General features: G+C 46.9%; 1 protein-coding gene across 1 annotated transcript in view; it reads right to left on the bottom strand.

Annotated features, from left to right (window-relative positions):
* The window catches only part of snx17 (sorting nexin 17), a 167,933-nt gene that overhangs the window by 40,678 nt on the left and 107,574 nt on the right, over window positions 1-19,681 (bottom strand). The window contains exons 16-18 of the mRNA XM_072500579.1: window positions 18,374-18,471; window positions 15,904-15,973; window positions 10,679-10,771 (exon numbers count right to left, since the gene is read on the bottom strand). Coding sequence (XP_072356680.1) covers window positions 10,679-10,771; window positions 15,904-15,973; window positions 18,374-18,471 — 261 coding nt within the window. The remainder of the gene's footprint in view (window positions 1-10,678; window positions 10,772-15,903; window positions 15,974-18,373; window positions 18,472-19,681) is intronic.

The following is a 19,681-nucleotide window of genomic DNA, read 5'->3' as shown; positions in this document are numbered from 1 at the left end:
GCCTCCCATCCATTGACTCCATCTACACCTCCCGCTTGGGGAAAGCGGACTGCATATTCAAAGACCCCTCCCACCCGGCTTACTCACTCGTCCACCGTCTTCCATCGGGTCGAAGATACAAAAGTCTGAGAACAGCATGAACAGACTCAAAAAACAGCTTCTTCCCCGCTGTTACCAGACTCCTAAATGACCCTCTTGTGGACTGAGCTCATTCACACTACACCCCTGTATGCTTCACCCGATGCCGGTGTTATGTAGTTACATGGTGTACCTAGTGTTGCCCCATTATGTATTTTTTTTATTTCCTTTTCTTTTCATGTACTTGATGATTTTTTCAGCTGCTTGCAGAAAAATACTTTTCACTGTACCTCGGTACACGTGACAATAAACAAAATCCAAATGTATGGAATGATCTATCTGGACTGTACGCTGAACAATACTTTTCACTGTACCTCAGTGCACGTGACAATAAACCCAAATCCAAATTTCATTTCCCTTTCCTCTTGTTAATAAACCATTCCATTTTTATTTCTCACCACTTGCTGTACTTGCAGACTAGCTTTGTCATTAATGTACCAGGACATTAAGAACCCCTGCACCCTGGAGTACTGCATCCCTCTCCATTTACATAGTATACTGCTTTTCTATTCTACCTACCAATATGAACAATTTTACATTCTCCCAAATAATGCGCCATCTGCCAAATGTTTGCTCACTAAAGTATATCCATTTGCAGGCTCTCCATCTCCACTTGACAACATACTTTCCTACTTATCTTGGTGTCATACCTACCAAACTTAGCTACCTTTCATCTCGTCCCTTCATCCAAGTCAGTTAAATGGGTAACTGGTCTATTCCCTGGTTTCCCCCTTTCTTTTATTTTTGCCATTACGTTTTTGATCCATTTAAACAAATAAAAATAAATTTAGAGTACCCAATTCATTTCCCCCCCCTCCCCCCCCAAATTAAGTGGTAATTTAGCGTGGCCAATTAATCTACTCTGCACATTGATTTGGGTTATGGGGGTGAGACCCAGTGCAGACACAGGGAGAATGTGTAAACTCAACATGGAAAGTGACTGGGGCCAAGATCAAACTCAGGTCCTCGGCGCCGTGAGACAGCAGTGCTAACCACTGCGCCACCATGCTGCCCTACATTTTTGATCTACGGAAAAATTCTCGAGGTTTGTCTTTAAAGCAGCCTGCCATTTTAATTAAGCAGAAGAAACCTCTTTCTTGTGTACAGGACATCCCTGGCCAATTTTCCAAATTGCTGGGTAGATGCCAGTATTGCAGCTGTAACAGCTTGGCGAGGGGTGCGAAACCAGTGACCTGTGCCTTTAATTCAAACGGAAGGGTCCAGAAAGCTGTGCTGATTTAAATTGTGAACCGGCAACAATGACAGATATGGCTGGGACTCTGTTCGATTGTTTGGGCTCGTGGCAAATGAATTGGCCCAAAAGGCTATGTTCTGCACGGTAACACTCCACGTGCTATCAAGAAATGGCTAAAGGCACTACTAGAGACTGCAAAGGTATGGGCTGTGACAATATTCCGGCAATATTTGGGAATATTGTCATGACCTGAAGCTTTGTGCTCCAGAGTTTTTCGCACCCCTAGCCAAGCTGTTCCAGTACAGCTACCAGACTGGCATCCACCCAGCAATTTGGAAAATTGCCCAGGTATGTCCTATACACACGAAAGAGAACAAATCCAACCCAGCCAACTACCATCATGTCAGTCAACTCTCCACTCTCCATCATCAGCAAAGTGATGGAAGGAGTCATCAACACTCTCCATCATCGACTTCCGGGTGCGGCGATGACCAGCTGAGTCGCATGTTTCGTCAGCTCCCGGTGAAACGGACTTTTGGGCTCTTAATAAGAGCCCCAACGGCAATTTTAACGGCTAAAAGTACTGTGCGGTGAACCAGAAGGGAATCCCCCCTGGATACGGATGAAAAAAGGAGGAAGGTGGCCGGATTGCGGTGGATCCTTTAGAGCAGCGGCAAGGAAGGCAAGCAAAAACCAAGATGGCGTCAGAAGGTGGCAGTTTAATATGGGGCCCTGAACAACACGAGTTTTTGAAACGCTGCGTGGAAGAACTCAAAAAGGAATTGAAGAAGTAGCTGTTGGCCCCGATATTACAGGCGATCGAAGGGCTAAAGGAGGAGCAAAAGACCCAGGAGCGGGAGCTTCGGGTCGTGAAGGCAAAGGCTGCCGAGAATGAGGACGACATACAGGGCCTGGTGGTGAAGACGGAGATGCATGAGGCACACCATAAACGATGTGTGGAAAGGCTGGAGGCGCTGGAGAACAACGCGAGGAGGAACAACCTAAGGATTCTTGGTCTTCCTGAAGGTGCAGAGGGAGCGGACGTCGGGGCATATTTGAGCACGATGCTGCACTCGTTAATGGGAGCGGAGGCCCCGGCGGGTCCGCTGGAGGTGGAGGGAGCATACCGAGTGATGGTGCGAGGACCGAGCAGGAGAAATTCCGAGAGCCATAGTGGTGAGATTCCTCCATTATAAGGACAGAGAGATGGTCCTTAGATGGGCAAAGAAAACTCGGAGCAGTAAGTGGGAGAACGCGGTGATCCACGTATACCAAGACTGGAGTGCGGAGGTGGCGAGAAGGAGGGCGAGCTTTAAATCGGGCCAAGGCGGTGCTTCACAAAATGATAAAAAAATTCGGAATGCTGCAGCCGGCAAGACTGTGGGTCACATATCAAGGGAGGCACCACTACTTTGAGACGGCGGATGAGGCGTGGACTTTTATCGTGGAAGAAAAATTGGAATGAGCGGGTTATTAAAAAAAGAACGTTTGAAACAAAGTGGTGGGGCGAGTATGGGGGGCGAAGAGGGGGGTAAAAAGGGGGGGGGAAAAAAAGAGGAGTTTTATGTTATTAATCCTGCGATGTGGTAACTTTTCTCTCTTCCACAGGAGGTGGTGGGGGGAGGAAAGGAGGTGGAAGAGATGGGGCATTGGCCATTGGGGGCGGGGCCAAGGGGGAAGCGCGGGCTCGGTTCCCGCGCTATGATAATCATGGCGGGAATAGGGAAGCAGGAAGGAGGGGGCGTCGCACGGTGCGAGCCGAGGTCACGGGGGGGGTAGCCGAGGTCGGTCAGAGTTTGCTGACTTCTGGGAGCAACATGGGGGGTGTAACCACGCTAGTGGGGGATCTAGCGGGGGGGATGGGAGGGGGGAATTATTGGGCTGCTGCTGCTGGGGAGAGGGGGGAGCTGGTATGGGGTGGGATGGGCGGGGGGGGCACCACCTGGGGGGGGGGAACGACACAGCTGCGTGGGAACCGGGTGAGGAGCTGGAAAAAGGGGATGGCTAATCGACAAGGGGGGGGGGGTTAAAAAGCCCCCCAACCCGGCTGATCACGTGGAACGTGAGAGGGCTGAACGGGCCGATAAAGAGGGCACGGGTACTCGCACACCTTAAGAAACTTAAGGCAGACGTGGTTATGTTACAGGAAACGCACTTGAAACTGATAGACCAGGTGAGACTACGCAAAGGTTGGGTGGGGCAGGTGTTCCATTCGGGGCTAGATGCGAAAAACAGGGGGGTGGCTATATTAGTGGGGAAGCGGGTAATGTTTGAGGCAAAGACTATAGTGGCGGATAGCGGGGGCAGATACGTGATGGTGAGTGGCAAACTACAGGCGGAGACGGTGGTTTTGGTAAACGTATATGCCCCGAACTGGGATGATGCCAATTTTATGAGGCGTATGCTAGGACGCATCCCGGACCTAGAGGTGGGAAAGTTGGTAATGGGGGGAGATTTCAATACGGTGTTGGAACCAGGGCTGGACAGGTCGAGGTCCAGGACTGGACGGAGGCCAGCAGCAGCCAAGGTGCTTAAAGATTTTATGGAGCAGATGGGAGGAGTAGACCCGTGGAGATTTAGCAGACCTAAGAGTAAGGAGTTTTTGTTTTTTTCCTATGTCCACAAAGTCTATTCGCGAATAGACTTTTTTGTTTTGGGAAGGGCGTTGATCCCGAAGGTGAGGGGAACGGAGTATATGGCTATAGCCATTTCGGATCACGCTCCACATTGGGTGGACTTGGAGATAGGGGAGGAAACAGAAGGGCTCCCACCCTGGAGAATGGACATGGGACTAATGGCAGATGAGGGGGTGTGTCTAAGGGTGAGGGGGTGCATTGAAAAGTACTTGGAACTCAATGATAATGGGGAGGTCCAGGTGGGAGTGGTCTGGGAGGCGCTGAAGGCAGTGGTTAGAGGGGAGCTGATATCAATAAGGGCACATAAAGGAAAGCAGGAGTAGGGAACGGGAGCGGTTGCTGCAAGAACTTCTGAGGGTGGACAGGCAATATGCGGAGGCACCGGAGGAGGGACTGTACAGGGAAAGGCAACACGTAGAATTTGACTTGCTGACAACGGGTACTGCAGAGGCACAGTGGAGGAAGGCACAGGGTGTACAGTACGAATATGGGGAGAAGGCGAGCAGGTTGCTGGCCCACCAATTGAGGAAAAGGGGAGCAGCGAGGGAAATAGGGGGAGTGAGGGATGAGGAAGGAGAGACGGAGCGGGGAGCGGAGAGAGTGAATGGAGTGTTCAAGGCATTTTATAAAAAATTATACAAAGCTCAACCCCCGGATGGGAGGGAGAGAATGATGGGCTTTATGGACCGGCTGGAATTTCCCAAGGTGGAGGAGCAGGAAAGGGTGGGACTGGGAGCACAGATTGAAATAGAGGAAGTAGTGAAAGGAATTAGGAGCATGCAGGCGGGGAAGGCTCCGGGACCGGATGGATTCCCAGTTGAATTTTACAGGAAATATGTGGACTTGCTCGCCCCGCTACTGATGAGGACCTTTAATGAGGCAAAGGAAAGGGGACAGCTGCCCCCGACTATGTCTGAGGCAACGATATCGCTTCTCCTAAAGAAGGAAAAGGACCCGCTGCAATGCGGGTCCTATTGACCTATTTCCCTCCTAAATGTAGACGCTAAGATTCTGGCCAAGGTAGTGGCAATGAGGATAGAGGATTGTGTCCCGAGGGTGGTCCATGAGGACCAAACTGGGTTTGTGAAGGGGAGACAGCGGAATACGAATATACGGAGGCTGCTAGGGGTAATGATGATGCCCCCACCAGAGGGGGAAGCAGAGATAGTGGTGGCGATGGATGCCGAGAAAGCATTTGATAGAGTGGAGTGGGATTATTTGTGGGAGATGCTGAGGAGATTTGGTTTTGGAGATGAGTATGTTGGATGGGTGCAGCTGTTGTATAGGGCCCCAGCGGCGAGTGTGGTCACGAATGGACGGGGATCTGCATACTTTCGGCTCCATAGAGGGACAAGGCAGGGATGCCCTCTGTCCCCATTACTGTTTGCACTGGCGTTTGAGCCCCTGGCAATAGCATTGAGGGGTTCCAAGAAGTGGAGGGGAGTACTTAGAGGAGGAGAAGAACACCGGGATGATTTGTTGTTATATGTAGCGGACCCGGCGGAGGGGATGCCAGAGATAATGCGGACACTTCGGGAGTTGAGAATTCTCAGGATATAAACTGAACATGGGGAAAAGTGAGTTGTTTGTGGTGCATCCAGGGGAGCAGAGCAGAGAAATAGAGGACTTTCCGCTGAGGAAGGTAACAAGGGACTTTCGTTACTTGGGGATCCAGATAGCCAAGAATTGGGGTACATTGCATAGGTTAAATTTAACGCGATTGGTGGAACAAATGGAGGACTTCAAGAGATGGGACATGGTATCCCTGTCACTGGCAGGGAGGGTGCAGGCGGTTAAAATAGTAGTCCTCCCGAGATTCTTCTTTGTGTTTCAGTGCCTCCCGGTGGTGATCACAAAGGCTTTTTTCAAAAGGATCGAAAAGAGTATCATGAGTTGTGTGGGCCGGGAAGACCCCGAGAGTGAGGAAGGGATTCTTACAGCGTAGTAGGGATAGGGGGGGGCTGGCACTACCGAGCCTAAGTGAGTACTACTGGGCCGCCAATATCTCAATGGTATGTAAGTGGATGGGAGAAGAGGAGGGAGCGGCGTGGAAGAGATTGGAGAGGGCGTCCTGTAGGGGGACTAGCCTACAAGCTATGGTGACGGCCCCATTGCCGTTCTCACCGAAGAAATACACCACAAGCCCGGTGGTGGTGGCGACTTTGAAAATTTGGGGACAGTGGAGACGGCATAGGGGAAAGACGGGAGCCTTGGTGGGGTCCCCGATAAGAAATAACCATAGGTTTGCCCCGGGGAGAATGGATGGGGGATTTGGAATATGGCAAAGAGCAGGAGTAACGCAACTGAAAGATCTGTTTGTAGATGGGAAGTTCGCAAGTCTGGGAGCGCTGGCCGAGAAATATGGGTTGCCCCAAGGGAATGCATTCCGGTATATGCAACTGAGGGCTTTTGCGAGGCAGCAGGTGAGGGAATTCCCGCAGCTCCCGACGCATGAGGTGCAGGACAGAGTAATCTCAAAGACATGGGTGGGGGACGGTAAGGTGTCAGATATATATAGGGAAATGAGGGACTAAGGGGAGATTATGGTAGATGAGCTGAAAGGGAAATGGGAAGAAGAGCTGGGGGAGGAGATTGAGGAGGGGCTGTGGGCGGATGCCCTAAGTAGGGTAAACTCATCGTCCTCGTGTGCCAGGCTAAGCCTGATTCAATTTAAGGTGTTACACAGGGCACATATGACTGGAGCACGGCTCAGTAAATTTTTTGGGGTAGAGGATAGGTGTGCGAGATGCTCGAGAAGCCCAGCGAATCACACCCACATGTTCTGGTCATGTCCGGCACTACAGGGGTTCTGGGTGGGGGTGACAAAGGTGCTTTCGAAAGTAGTGGGGGTCCAGGTCGAACCAAGCTGGGGGTTGGCTATATTCGGGGTTGCAGAAGAGCCGGGAGTGCAGGAGGCGAAAGAGGCCGATGTTTTGGCCTTTGCGTCCCTCGTAGCCCGGCGCAGGATACTGTTGATGTGGAAGGAAGCCAAGCCCCCGGGGGTGCAGACCTGGATAAATGACATGGCAGTGTTTATAAAGCTGGAACGGATTAAGTTCGTCCTAAGGGGATCGGCTCAAGGGTTCACCAGGCGGTGGCAGTCGTTCGTCGAATACCTCACAGAAAGATAGAGGGAATGGAAAAGAAGGCAGCAGCAGCAGCAGCCCGGGGGGAGAAGAGGAACCAGAAGGAGTCTCAGGGTTATTAACATATATGTATAATATGTCTAGGTCGTTGCTATAAATAATTGTATATTGGACTGTTAAATCATATTTTTGGAGAGTGTTTATCTGAGACAAGACAGTTGCCATTTAGTTTTAGTTGTTGTTATATTTTATTTATTCTTTGTTTATAAAACAGGTCATTGTTATTTATACTGTTATATTATTGTGTAAAGGATACACAATGTACTGTGATGGTTGACCAAAAATTTTCAATAAAATATTTTTAAAAAACACTCTCCATCATCAACAAAGTGATGGAAGGAGTCATCAACAGTGCTATCAAGTGGCACTTATTCAGCAATAACCTTCTCACAGGTGCTCAGATGGGTTCTGCCAGGGTTACTCTGCTCCTGACATTTCAGCCTTAGTTCAAGCATGGACAAAAGAGCTGAATGCCAGAGGTGAGGCGAGAGTGACTGCCCTTGACATCAAGGCAGCATTTGACCGAGTAATGGCACCAAGGAGCCCTAGCTAAACTGGAATGAATGGGAATCAGGGGTGAAACTCTCTGCTGGGTGGAGTCATACCTGGGACAAAGGAAGATGGTTGTCGTGGTTGGAGGTCAATCATCTCAGCTCGAGGATATCACTGCAGGTGTCCTAAGCCCAACTATCTTTAGCCACTTCATCAATGACCTCCCTTCCATCATTAGGTCAGAAGTGGGGATGCTTGCAGATGACTGGACAATGTTCAGTACAATTCACAACTCCTCAGATAATGAAGCAGTCCATGTCCAAATGCAGCAAGACCTGGATAATATTCAGGCTTGCGCTGACAATTGGCAAGTTACATTCGCGCCACACAAGTACCAGGCAATGAACATCTTGTACAAAAAAGGATCTAATAATAATAATAACTTGATGTCACAAGTAGGCTTCAATTAAGTTACTGCGAAAAGCCCCAGTCGCCACATTGCAGCGCCTGTTCGGGGAGGCCGGCACGGGAATTGAACCCGCGCTGCTGGCATTGTTCTGCATTACAAGCCAGCTGTTTAGCCCACTGTGTTGTAGGGGCACATCATGGGCATGGGTGAATTAAGTACCAGTAGTTGGGGGACATTGTCATTTGTCACATTTTGATCTGTCACTACATTGTTGTTGTTCACTGCCTTCATACCTCAATCATTAACCCACCGCCCAGTTGGCCTTTCTCCCCATCGGGACACAAGGTTCTCAGTGGGCCTCCATGCCCCAGACGGTTAGGCCTTCACAGAGTGAGTGAATGTTTCAATCGCAGAGATAAGAATCAGGCATGATTCAGTGAATCCTCGACCCTCAACCCTAATCCCTCTCTAGAGCAAAGGTACAAAAGAATGTAGCGCAGAACATCACTCAAACTTGAGCCGGCGAGTCAGCGTGCTGGCAGCAGACAGACAGGAGTCAGACATAAACCATAGCTGAGGAGCATCACAGACCATTCCTCATTGTGAGTTACCATCACGCTCCTGCATTAACCGGGCAACAGGCAATCAAGGACTCCTCTGGGTGCTCTGGATTCCTCCCACAAGGGCTGAAAGACATGCACGTTAGGTGAATTGGACATTCTGAATCAGCCCTCCGTGTACCCGAACATGCGCCGGATTGTGGCGACGAGGGGCTTTTCACAGTAACTTCATTACAATGTAAGCCTACTTGTGACAATAAAGATTATTAACATTTAAAAAAAAAAATTAAGGTACTGCACAACAGACTCCCGGCTAAGGTCAGAGCATTTGGAGGGAACAAGTAGAGACAGGGAACAACTAGCAGGATGGCAGCAAGCTGGCTACAAAACAGGAAGAGTAGGGGATAAAGATAGTTATTTGGAATAGCAAAAGTGGTGTTCCACATAGGTCAGTGATTGGATCACTGTCATTCACTATTTGCATAAATAAGGTGAACCTCAGGAATATAATTTCAAAAACTGGGGACCTGATGGAGAGCGTGAAGATTAGATTTTTCCCAATTAAAGGAGCAAATTTAGCATGGCCAATCCACCTAGCCTACACATCAGGGGCTGATTTAGCGCACTGGGCTAAATAGCTGGCTTTTAAAGCAGATAAAGGCAGGCCAGCAGCACGGTTCAATTTCCGTACCAGCCTCCCCGAACAGGTGCCGGAATGTGGAGACTAGGGGCTTTTCACAGTAACTTCATTTGAAGCCTACTCGTGACAATAAGCGATTTTCATTTTGTTTCATTTGGGTTCTGGGGGTGAGACCCACACAAACATGGGGATGTCCACATGGAAAGTGACCTGGGGCCGGGATCGAACACGGGTCCTCGGTGCCGTTAGGCAGCAGGCTAACCAATGCGCCGCCACCTCTTTGGAGGTCAAAAGGGTTCCGCAGCTGGAAATGTTTGGGAAACCCTGTACCTGCTTGCACGTGTATAGGAGGCAGATTCAATTATGGCTTTCAATAAGGGAAATGGATAATTATCTGAAGAGAAAGATTTGCAGGGCTACAAGGAAAAGGCAGAGGACTGGCATTAGCAAAGTTCCTCTTGCAGAGAGCTGGAATGGATTCTTTCTGTGCTGTAAACAATCTATGATTCTCTGTTGCCTACCTCCCCACCACAAATCATGCCTCAAAGTTATCTTCAATACTTTAAGTTTTGCTAATCTCTTGCAGAAAACACTAAAAAAGCTTTTCAGATCTCCCTGCAGATTACATCCACAGCTCTCCCCCATTTACAATTTTAGTGGCCTCATCAAGAAATTGAACTTGAATGCTCAGATATGACATTCCTTTTATAAATTCATGCAAACATTGATCAGTTCCAAGTGCTCAGTCACCTACTCCATTATAGATTCCAGTAACTTCCCCATAACAAACAGAAAACATCTCATGCACTTAGTGAAAGGGATGGAAATAAATAAAGTGAGGGCGTTGCAGAAGAAGAAAATTATTTCAAAGAATAAAGGGACAAATGCTGGAATAAATGTTGAGTGAGAAAGTTTAAAAAAAAGAGGCAGAAAGGTTTGAGAAGGGATTGGTCAAGGCAACTGAGAACTTTGCTTTGGATCAAATTGCTTATGATTTTAAATTCAATGCATTAGGGAGCAAAAAACCAATGCAGATGAACAAGTACAGGAGTTATTAGGCAACTGAATTGGAATGCCCAATGCGTAGCAATGATTTTCATCATGTATTCGGCAAACTTAAAAGCTTTTCTGTACCAAACACATTACTACTGTAATTTTCTCAGTACTACAGTATGTCACTCAACAACAATGAGATTTTCTACAAGGGACAATGTCAAGCCCAATTCAAAGCTAACTCAATGATTAAAAGTGACAATCTGAAATTCATATCTTTGACCATCCACCTCCACAATCTCCTCTGCTCACCTGGACCATGTAGATCTGCATTCAAAAAGCAGTAGTCACATTGGCATAGGAAGACAGACATGTAACACAGATTAAGTGATTCAGATTTCAGAATTTTTGGCACTAATAGGCTTTCATTTTGATGTGTCCAGTCCACGTACCAGAATACCTAACTCACCTCCTTCTTGGAACCTTTTTCTTGAAGTGATTTCAGCTGTCGGTGTTGCTCCTTATTTACAAGGATCCACCCACGTTCAATATCTGCGACTGTCTATAACAAAAGGAATTCATCTAATTAGGGAGAACTAGCTTTTGTTTAAATATACTATCAAGATAACACAATAGTAGCGTGTGCGCTTGCTCCAAACATGAGTTTTCACTGAGGAAAGAACTTGAAGGCAGGCAGTTGTTCAACATTTTGTGACCATTTACCCGAGCCCATTTATTTTACTTCAACCTTTCATTCCAAAGATAATCATCCATTCACATCTGTGCTTTGAAGGTGCTAATATCTTGAGCAGGAAAGATCAAGTGAATGTATCCTGCTTGTAATTATGAAAATGCAGTGGCTTCAAAACCACAGGCTAGGATCCCCAGTCAGATCATTGATCAATTTTGGGATCTCAAGGTCCAAGATGGTAATGGCAACCATGGAGCTGCCTAATGGAACTTTATTGAACACCAATCCCTGGCATGCTCCACAGCAAGTGTCTGGCTGGGCTTTCGCATAATATGCAGAAGCCAGCTTCCTATTTTGCTGCCTCGCGTTTCAGAGATGTTTGCAGCACAGGATGCGGCTATTCTGCTCATCATGTGCATGCCGGTCAAAGATCTGACTACACAAATCCCATTTTCTAGTGCTTAGATCACAGCCCTGGGGTTCAAGGCAGCCCAAGTGATTATCTAAAAAGGAATGTTACATGAGTTTCTGACTCAATTTTAGGCAGCGAGTTCCAGACTCCCACCATCCTCTGACTGTAAAAGTTTCTCAACTCCCTCTTAACCTTCCACCGTAAATCTATGTCCCCTGGTGATTGACCCTTTTACGAATGGAAAAAGTGCTTTCCTTTCAACCTATCTATGCCCCTCAAACTTGCACCCCAGGGCCCCCCAAAGTCCCCAGGGCCTGATGGGATCTACCCCAGAATACTGAGGGAGGCTGGAGAGGAAATTGCTGAGGCCTTGACAGAAATCTTTGGATCTTCACTGTCTTCAGGGGATGTCCGGGAGGACTGGAGAATAGCCAATGTCGTTCCTCTGTTTAAGAAGAGTAGCAAGGATAATCCAGGGAACTACAGGCTGGTGAGCCTTACTTCAGTGGTAGGGAAATTACTGGAGAGAATTCTTCGAGACAGGATCTACTCCCATTTGGAAGCAAATGGACATATTAGTGAGAGGCAGCATGGTTTTGTGAAGGGGAGGTCGTGTCTCACTAACTTGATAGAGATTTTCGAGAAGGTCACTAAGATGATTGATGCAGGTAGGGCAGTGGATGTTGTCTATATGGACTTCAGTAAGGTCTTTGACAAGGTCCCTCATTGGAGGCTAGTACAAAAGGTGAAGTCACACGGGATCAGGGGTGAGCTGGCAAGGTGGATACAAAACTGGCTATGTCATAGAAAGCAGAGAGTAGCAATGGAAGGATGCTTTTTTAATTGGAGGGCTGTGACCAGTGGTGTTCCACAGGGATCAGTGCTGGGACCTTTGCGGTTTGTAGTATATATAAATGATTTGGAGGAAAATGTAACTGGTCTGATTAGTAAGTTTGCAGACGACACAAAGATTGGTGGAATTGCGGATAGCGATGAGGACTGTCAGAGGATACAGCAGGATTTAGATTGTCTGGAGACTTGGGCGGAGAGATGGCAGATGGAGTTTAATCCGGACAAATGTGAGGTAATGCATTTTGGAAGGTCTAATGCAGGTAGGGAATATACAGTGAATGGTAGAACCCTCAAGAGTATTGAAAGTCAAAGATCTAGGAGTACAGGTCCACAGGTCACTGAAAGGGGCAACACAGGTGGAGAAGGTAGTCAAGAAGGCATACGGCATGCTTGCCTTCATTGGCCGGGGCATTGAGTATAAGAATTGGCAAGTCATGTTGCAGCTGTATAGAACCTTAGTTAGGCCACACTTGGAGTATAGTGTTCAATTCTGGTCGCCACACTACCAGAAGGATGTGGAGGCTTTAGAGAGGGCGCAGAAGAGATTTACCAGAATGTTGCCTGGTATGGAGGGCATCAGCTATGAGGAGCGGTTGAATAAACTCGGTTTGTTCTCACTGGCACGAAGGAGGTTGAGGGGAGACCTGATAGAGGTCTACAAAATTATGAGGGGCATAGACAGAGTGGATAGTCAGAGACTTTTCCCCGGGGTAGAGGGGTCAATTACTAGGGGGCATAGGTTTAAGGTGAGGGGCAAGGTTTAGAGTAGATGTACGAGGCAAGTTTTTTTACGCAGAGGATAGTGGGTGCCTGGAACCCGTGACCGGAGGTGGTGGTGGAAGCAGGGACGATAGTGACATTTAAGGGGCACCTTGACAAATACATGAATAGGATGGGAATAGAGGGATACGGACCCAGGAAGTGTAGAAGATTGCAGTTTAGTCGGGCAGCATGGTCGGCACGGGCTTGGAGGGCCGAAGGGCCTGTTCCTGTGCTGTACATTTCTTTGTTCTTATCTCTATCAGGCCTCCCTCTCAACCTTCACTGCTCCATGAAAAACAGCTCCAACCCATCCTATTTTACCTCATAGCTGAGACCCTCTAACCTAGGCAGCATTCTGGTAAATCTCCTCTGCACCTTCTCCAGTGCATTCCTATAATGTGTGAGACATTATGGGAATGTTCAGAATACAAAGGGTTAATATCATATCATAATTAATCACTAGATGGAGCTAGATGCAGAACTATATAAAGCACTGACTCAGACTTCTGGGAGAGAGTGATACAGAGGACAGTACAGTTATAGATAGCAGAGACTAGCGTTAGTTGAGAGTAGATTGTCGATTACTAGACTATTGTTTACTATAGTGGTCAAGCTTAATTAATTCGTGTAAATAAATGTTAGCTTTGTTAATGAACTTAGTTTCTGTTGTCTTTGTGAACACTACAACATCCATCCAGAGAACAAAAATCACAAAGAAAACCACAATGTGGTGACCAGAACTGCCCGCAGTACTGTACTCCAGATGTAGCCTAACTAACATTTTATTAAGTTCCAGCATGACCCCCAGGCTCTTGTATTCTATGCTTCGGCTAATAAAGGCAAGTATTCCATATGCCTTCTTAACCACATTATTTATCTACCCTGCCATCTTCAAGGATCTGTGATATGCACTCCAAGCTCCATCTGATCTTCAGGATTTTCCAGGGTGCTGCCATTCATAGTGTAATCCATTGCCTGGTTTGCCCTTGCCAAGTGCATTACCTCACACTTTACCAGGTTGAATTCCATTTGCCACTGGTTTGTCCACCTGACGAGTCCATTGATATCCTCCTGCAGTCTATGGGTATCCTCACTATTTACCACCCTACAAATAATGTCATCCATGATTTTCTTGATCATACCGCCTACATTCAAGTCCAAACAATTAATTTACACCACAAATAGTAAGGGCTCCAGCACAGAGCCCTGCAGAACCTCACTGGAAACAGTCTTCCAGTCACAGAAACATCGTTCTACCATCACCCTCTGCTTTCTGCCTCTCAGACAATTTTTGATCGAATGTGTCACTTTGCGTTGAATCCTACGGACTCTTACTTTCCGGACCTGTCTGCCACGAGGGACGTTATAAAAAGCCTTGCTCAGGTTCGATCCTGCCCCTTGTCTGTGTGGGGTTTGCAGACATATTCTGACCCTCAGAATTCTATCTAGTAACTTCACCACCACCAGGGTTAGACTGACTGGCCTAGAACACCCCTGCTATGAGCAATGCGCGTGCAGCTAGACTCCATTTAAGGGATAGAACGATCTGATCCGCATTAGTACAATTAGGAAAGGAGGAAACGGTGTTGCAGAGCATCTAATTCTTTGGAGCATAAACACTACATCACATGAAGCCTTTACAGGGCTTGGGGCACATCACTTACAAAGAATTTAACAAAATGGCAAGCTGCACATACCAATTTAAAAGCATTCAAATGGAATCACAGGGGGAAAAAGTTTGGGAAGCACTAATAGTGTAATTTGGGTCAAAACACAACAGATTCTGAACTAAACCCCCTATGTTATTCTCGAAGTCTGAATAAAGATTGTTGACTTCCAGTTAACACAAATACTTTATTCAGTGGGTTTGTTCTGTTTCCAGAGCTTAACTAGATATAATAGTCAAGAGGTATGACCAGTGAAGCTAAGGTAAACTGCCTATGCTGAGCTGTCTCTGTCTGCTGCTGCTCACTAGCCCTGTGCTTCTGAAAGAGGTGGATCCTCCCTTGGGCTGGACCCTTTATACCAGTCTCTGATGCTGCCTTCTAGTGATGCTGTGGCTGTTACATCTGCACATGCATCAAGGACTAGACAGATGTATGTACAGATGACTATCCCCCCCCCCCCCCCTCCCCCCTCCCCCATTATTTACTATTTCAGGACGCCCCAAGGCACTTCACAACTGTCGAAGTACCTTTAAAATGCAGTCCTTATAGTAATGCAGGCAAGCAGTCTATCTGGGCATAGCAAGATCCCACAAATAGCATTGTGCTAAATCACCAGGTAACATTTGGTGATCATGCATTAAGAACAATATTAGCTTTCCTGCCAATGTTTTATAAAGCACTGATGCAAATCAGCCATTTAAACCTGCCATCTTGGAAGTTGACTGCACCTCCAAGTCCTAACACACATTAATAATCATGCAATATTTTGTTTGCATGCAAGAGAGAAAGCATACAATGTCATTTCTGGACTCATGCAACACTAATGGTCCAGACTTTGCTAGTTTAAAAAAATGGAATTTCCCTAGAATTCGTCACCAGAGTAAATGGCCAGAGAGGAACTTTGTTCAAAAGTATCTAGAAAATATATTTGCATGATGATTATTTTGTTCTGTTAAAAAGGCGTGGGGGTGTGGTTATGAATGCTGATCAATCAACACCATTAACTTTGGTAGGAAGCATTATAAAGGCATATTGGAACCTCAAGGGAAGGCAAAGAGAAAAAAGGTTTTCTGCAATATTTTGGGTCATTCATTTGACAATCTGCTGATTGAAATTCAGAAGCCTGTGACGGGCAGATTAAATTTGAAAATGATTCTACCGAATTATGAATAAAAACATAAAATGCTAGATAAACCCAGCAAGTCTGGTATAATTTGTGGAGAGACAAAAACAGAGTTAACATTTTGAGCCCATGTGACACTTCTCCAGAACTCGAGTTGCAAATATTTGGTAACCAAAACTCCACCTACCTGGGCGTACAAGAGGTTCAATCCAACCCGATTTTCCATAACATCATTGTCATAAGCAGTATCCCAGTAGCTGCAAGCAAAATATGATCAGTACAAGGTGGTTATCTGTACATGTACCGTGTCAAGCTTCCCAAGAAGGTGGTTTGCTTCCATGGTAACTTTCCTAGCTGGAGCATCCGGTGGCTAAATGTAGATAGGTGCAGGTCGCATATTGGGTGGCTCCCACTTCAGTTCTTGGACCTTTCCACCCAGTTTTTATGGGACTTTCATGCAAACTTTCTCCAAGTAGTGGGTATCAGAGGATATCAAAATCCCAACGAAAGAATACAGCAAGAAAAAGTGCTAGTCCGCCAGCAGACTTGAGCACGGTGCAGAGTTATGTGAAAGGAAAGATGGCGGGAGAAAGCTAGCTGGGTGGGGCTGCACCCATTACAGTGGGTATGATGTCAGAGGTGATGGTGGTGGAGTTTGAGTGGCAATTTGCCAAGCATTTAGAACTGCATGGGACGGAGATGATGGGAACTCTCAACAGTCAGTGGAAGATGCACTGGCCTCAATAAAGCAGGCTCTTGGAAAGATGTTGGAGTTGGTGTGGGAGCACTGAGGCATTGAAGGGGGTGGAGGTGGCCTCCCGGAAGATTGTTCAGGTTTGGGATGGGGTGAGGGGGCTGATGACAGCAAGCGAATAGGGCATTTGAGAAATTGTATAAGAGGTTGTATAGATCAGAGCCCCTGGAAGACCAGTCGGATACGAGGGAGTTTTTGGAGAGGTTGAAGTGTCCACAGTGGAAAAGAGGGATAGGGCTGGATTCGGATGGCGATGCGGTAAGGGATCGGGACTGGATGGATTGCCAGTCGAATTTTATAAGTTTGTGGACAGGCTGACACCGCAGTAGGAGAAGATGTTAGAGGACGTGGTAAGAAGGGGGATGCTTCCAGGGACAACGGGGCAAGCATCAATTTCGTTTTTGGTAAAGAAAGATAAGGACCCAGTGGAGTGTGGGTCTTATCAGCCAATATCACTGCAAAATGTAGATGCCAAGGTCCTTGCCATGTGTTGCTGCTTAGGCTGGAGGAGTGTGTACCGCAGGTGGTTGGGAAGGACCAGTCAGGGCTTAAAGTGTAGGCAGTTGTCCTCTAAATGTGCAGCTCTGGCTACATGTGGTGCTTTCCCTGTCGGAAAGGGGGGGGGGGGGGGGGGGGGGGGGTGAGGAGGTGGTTGGACGTGGAGGCTTTTAATTGGGTGGAGTGGAGCTATTTGTTGGTGTTGAAACAGTTTGAGATTGGGCCGAAGTTGATGGCGTGGGTCAAATTATTATACAAGGATATAAAGGCATGTTTTTATACGAATTAAATGAACTCGGGATACTTTCAGCTACACAGGGAACAAGACAGGTGTCCCATGACCCCCTGCTCTTGTTTGCGCTGGCGTTGGAACCCTTGGCCATTGCTCGTATGAGTAGAGGACGATAGCTGGGGGTGGGTTGGTATGTGGAGCATAGGGTGCCTTTGTATGCCAATTACCTTTTGTATATTTTGGATCTGGTCCCCGCATTTCATGGGGCTGTTTAAGCGATTTGGGGTGTTTTCGGGATTCAAAGGCGAAAGTGGTTTTTGGTTTCACCGCTGGGAAGGGAGTTAGGGGGCGATTGGGCCAGGCTGGCTCCATAAATTGAACTTTACATGCCTAGTGGGTAGGGTCATGGTGGATTTGCAGAGTGGGGAGGGGGGGGCAGCCTTCCTAGATCATTGGCAGGCCAAATACAATTGGTAATGATGAATATTTTAACCACAGAATTTACTTTTATTCCAAAAGCTTACTAGTCTTCTTGCCGAAAGCATTTTTCATGTGGGTGGAATAGTTGATTTTGTCATTTATCTGGTCTGGCAAGGTAGCTAGGATTCGTAAAACAGTGCTTCAGAGAGGGCGACAGTTGAGGGGTTTGACTATCAAATCTGATATACTATAATTAGGTGGCGAATGCAGAGAAGGTGCAGGGTTGGTGTAGGAAGCTGGAGACAATTTGGATGAGGATGAAGGCAGGCTCGTGTAGGGGGTCAGGGTTGCGGGCACTGGCAATGGCGTCACTCCTGTTTGCCCCAGGGAAATTCAGGTGGTGGCCACACTGAAGATAGGAGGCAGACCAGGCAGCATTTTAAATCAGGGACGCGATAGAAGTTGATGCCGACCTGAGCAAATAATTTGTCGGTGATGGGATTGGAAGGGGAGTCATTTCGGCGATCTATGGGAGGAATCTGGACAAGGACATTGTGTCACTCGAGGGGATTAAGGCCAAGGGGGGGTGGAAGACACTTGCGAGCGGTGTGGGAGGGGCTCGGCCAACCATGCCCACATGTTCTGGTCCTGCCCGAAGTTGGGAAAATTTGGGGGCTCATTCTTCAGCACCATGTCTTGCAAATAGACTTGGAGCCCAGTGCCCTGGGGGTCATATTTGAATATCGGACCTACCGGAGCTGCAGAGGAGGCGATGTTTTAGCCTTTGCCTCGTTGGTTGAATTGATGGATTTCCTGTACCTCGAGAAGGTTAAGCTCATCTTGAGGGGGGGCTATTTACAAGAGATGGTGCCCATTTATTCTTTAAAGAGTTGGTCACCGTCAACTGTTAGGGAGGGGGTTGAGTCTCTTGTGTAGCGGTTGAAATGTGAGGGGGAGGTGGTTTCGTTATTTTTCCAATTTTATGTTCCCTGTTTCATGTATAAAATGTTAAAAATCTAATAAAAATATTTTCAAAAAAACTTTCCAAGATAAATGCAAATGGGCAGAAGCACAATGTGCTGAATGGCCTCATTCTGTGCTGTAAGTTTCTATAATGATCAGGCAATAATCCAAGTCACAAATGTTAAATAAACTGGATGCTATAATTCTGAATTTAAAATCGAAAATGCTGGAAATTCTTGGGTCGGTCAGGAAAAGAGTTAACGTTTCAGATCTGCGACCTCGCATCAGAAGTAGTTGGGCAGCACGGTAGCATTGTGGATAGCACAAATGCTTCACAGCTCCAGGGTCCCAGGTTCGATTCCCGGCTGTGCGTGGGTTTCCTCCTGGTGCTCCGGTTTCCTCCCACAGTCCAAAAATGTGCAGGTTAGGTGGATTGGCCATGCTAAATTGCCCATAGTGTCCAAAATTGCCCTTAGTGTTGGGTGGGGTTACTGGGTTATGGGGATAGGGTGGAGGTGTTGACCTTGGGTAGGGTGATCTTTCCAAGAGCCGGTGCAGACTCGAATGGCCTCCTTCTGCACTGTAAATTCTATGATAATCTAATTCTATGATGAAAGTTACAGATCTGAAATGTTAACTGTTTCTCCCTCCAGAGATACTGCCAAACCCGATTATTCCCAGCCTATTTTTGTTTTTAGTTTAAAAACTCATGTCAATGTTGCGCATTATTACAAGGAAGTCATCCTACAGCTGAGAAATGAACACTTCCAGAAATGAGAAAAATTTTGAAAAGATACTTAAGCAGAAGAAAAACTCATGCAAACATTTGATTTCCTCATCAACAATTCCTTTTCCTGGAGAAATCAACTAAAACTTCTTCCTTCCTATAATCGCTATAATATGAAGCTTTCATACATCACTGTGAGTCAGCACATATTCTGAGCTACTCTGTTGCTTCTCCAGTCAATAAGAAACTCAAGAGTCATTGCAGCAAAGAAGGAAGCCATTCAGCTCATAGTCCATGTAGACTCTCTTTAGAGCAATCCAACCAGTTTCACACCTGTAACCTGATAACCCTTATTTCCCTCAAGTGCATAT

This window comes from Scyliorhinus torazame, chromosome 4 (assembly GCF_047496885.1).
Source record: "Scyliorhinus torazame isolate Kashiwa2021f chromosome 4, sScyTor2.1, whole genome shotgun sequence".
NCBI classification, from domain to species: domain Eukaryota; kingdom Metazoa; phylum Chordata; class Chondrichthyes; order Carcharhiniformes; family Scyliorhinidae; genus Scyliorhinus; species Scyliorhinus torazame.
The sequence above is the reverse complement of the archived record's forward strand: the minus strand, read 5'-3'. Positions and strand labels throughout refer to the sequence as shown.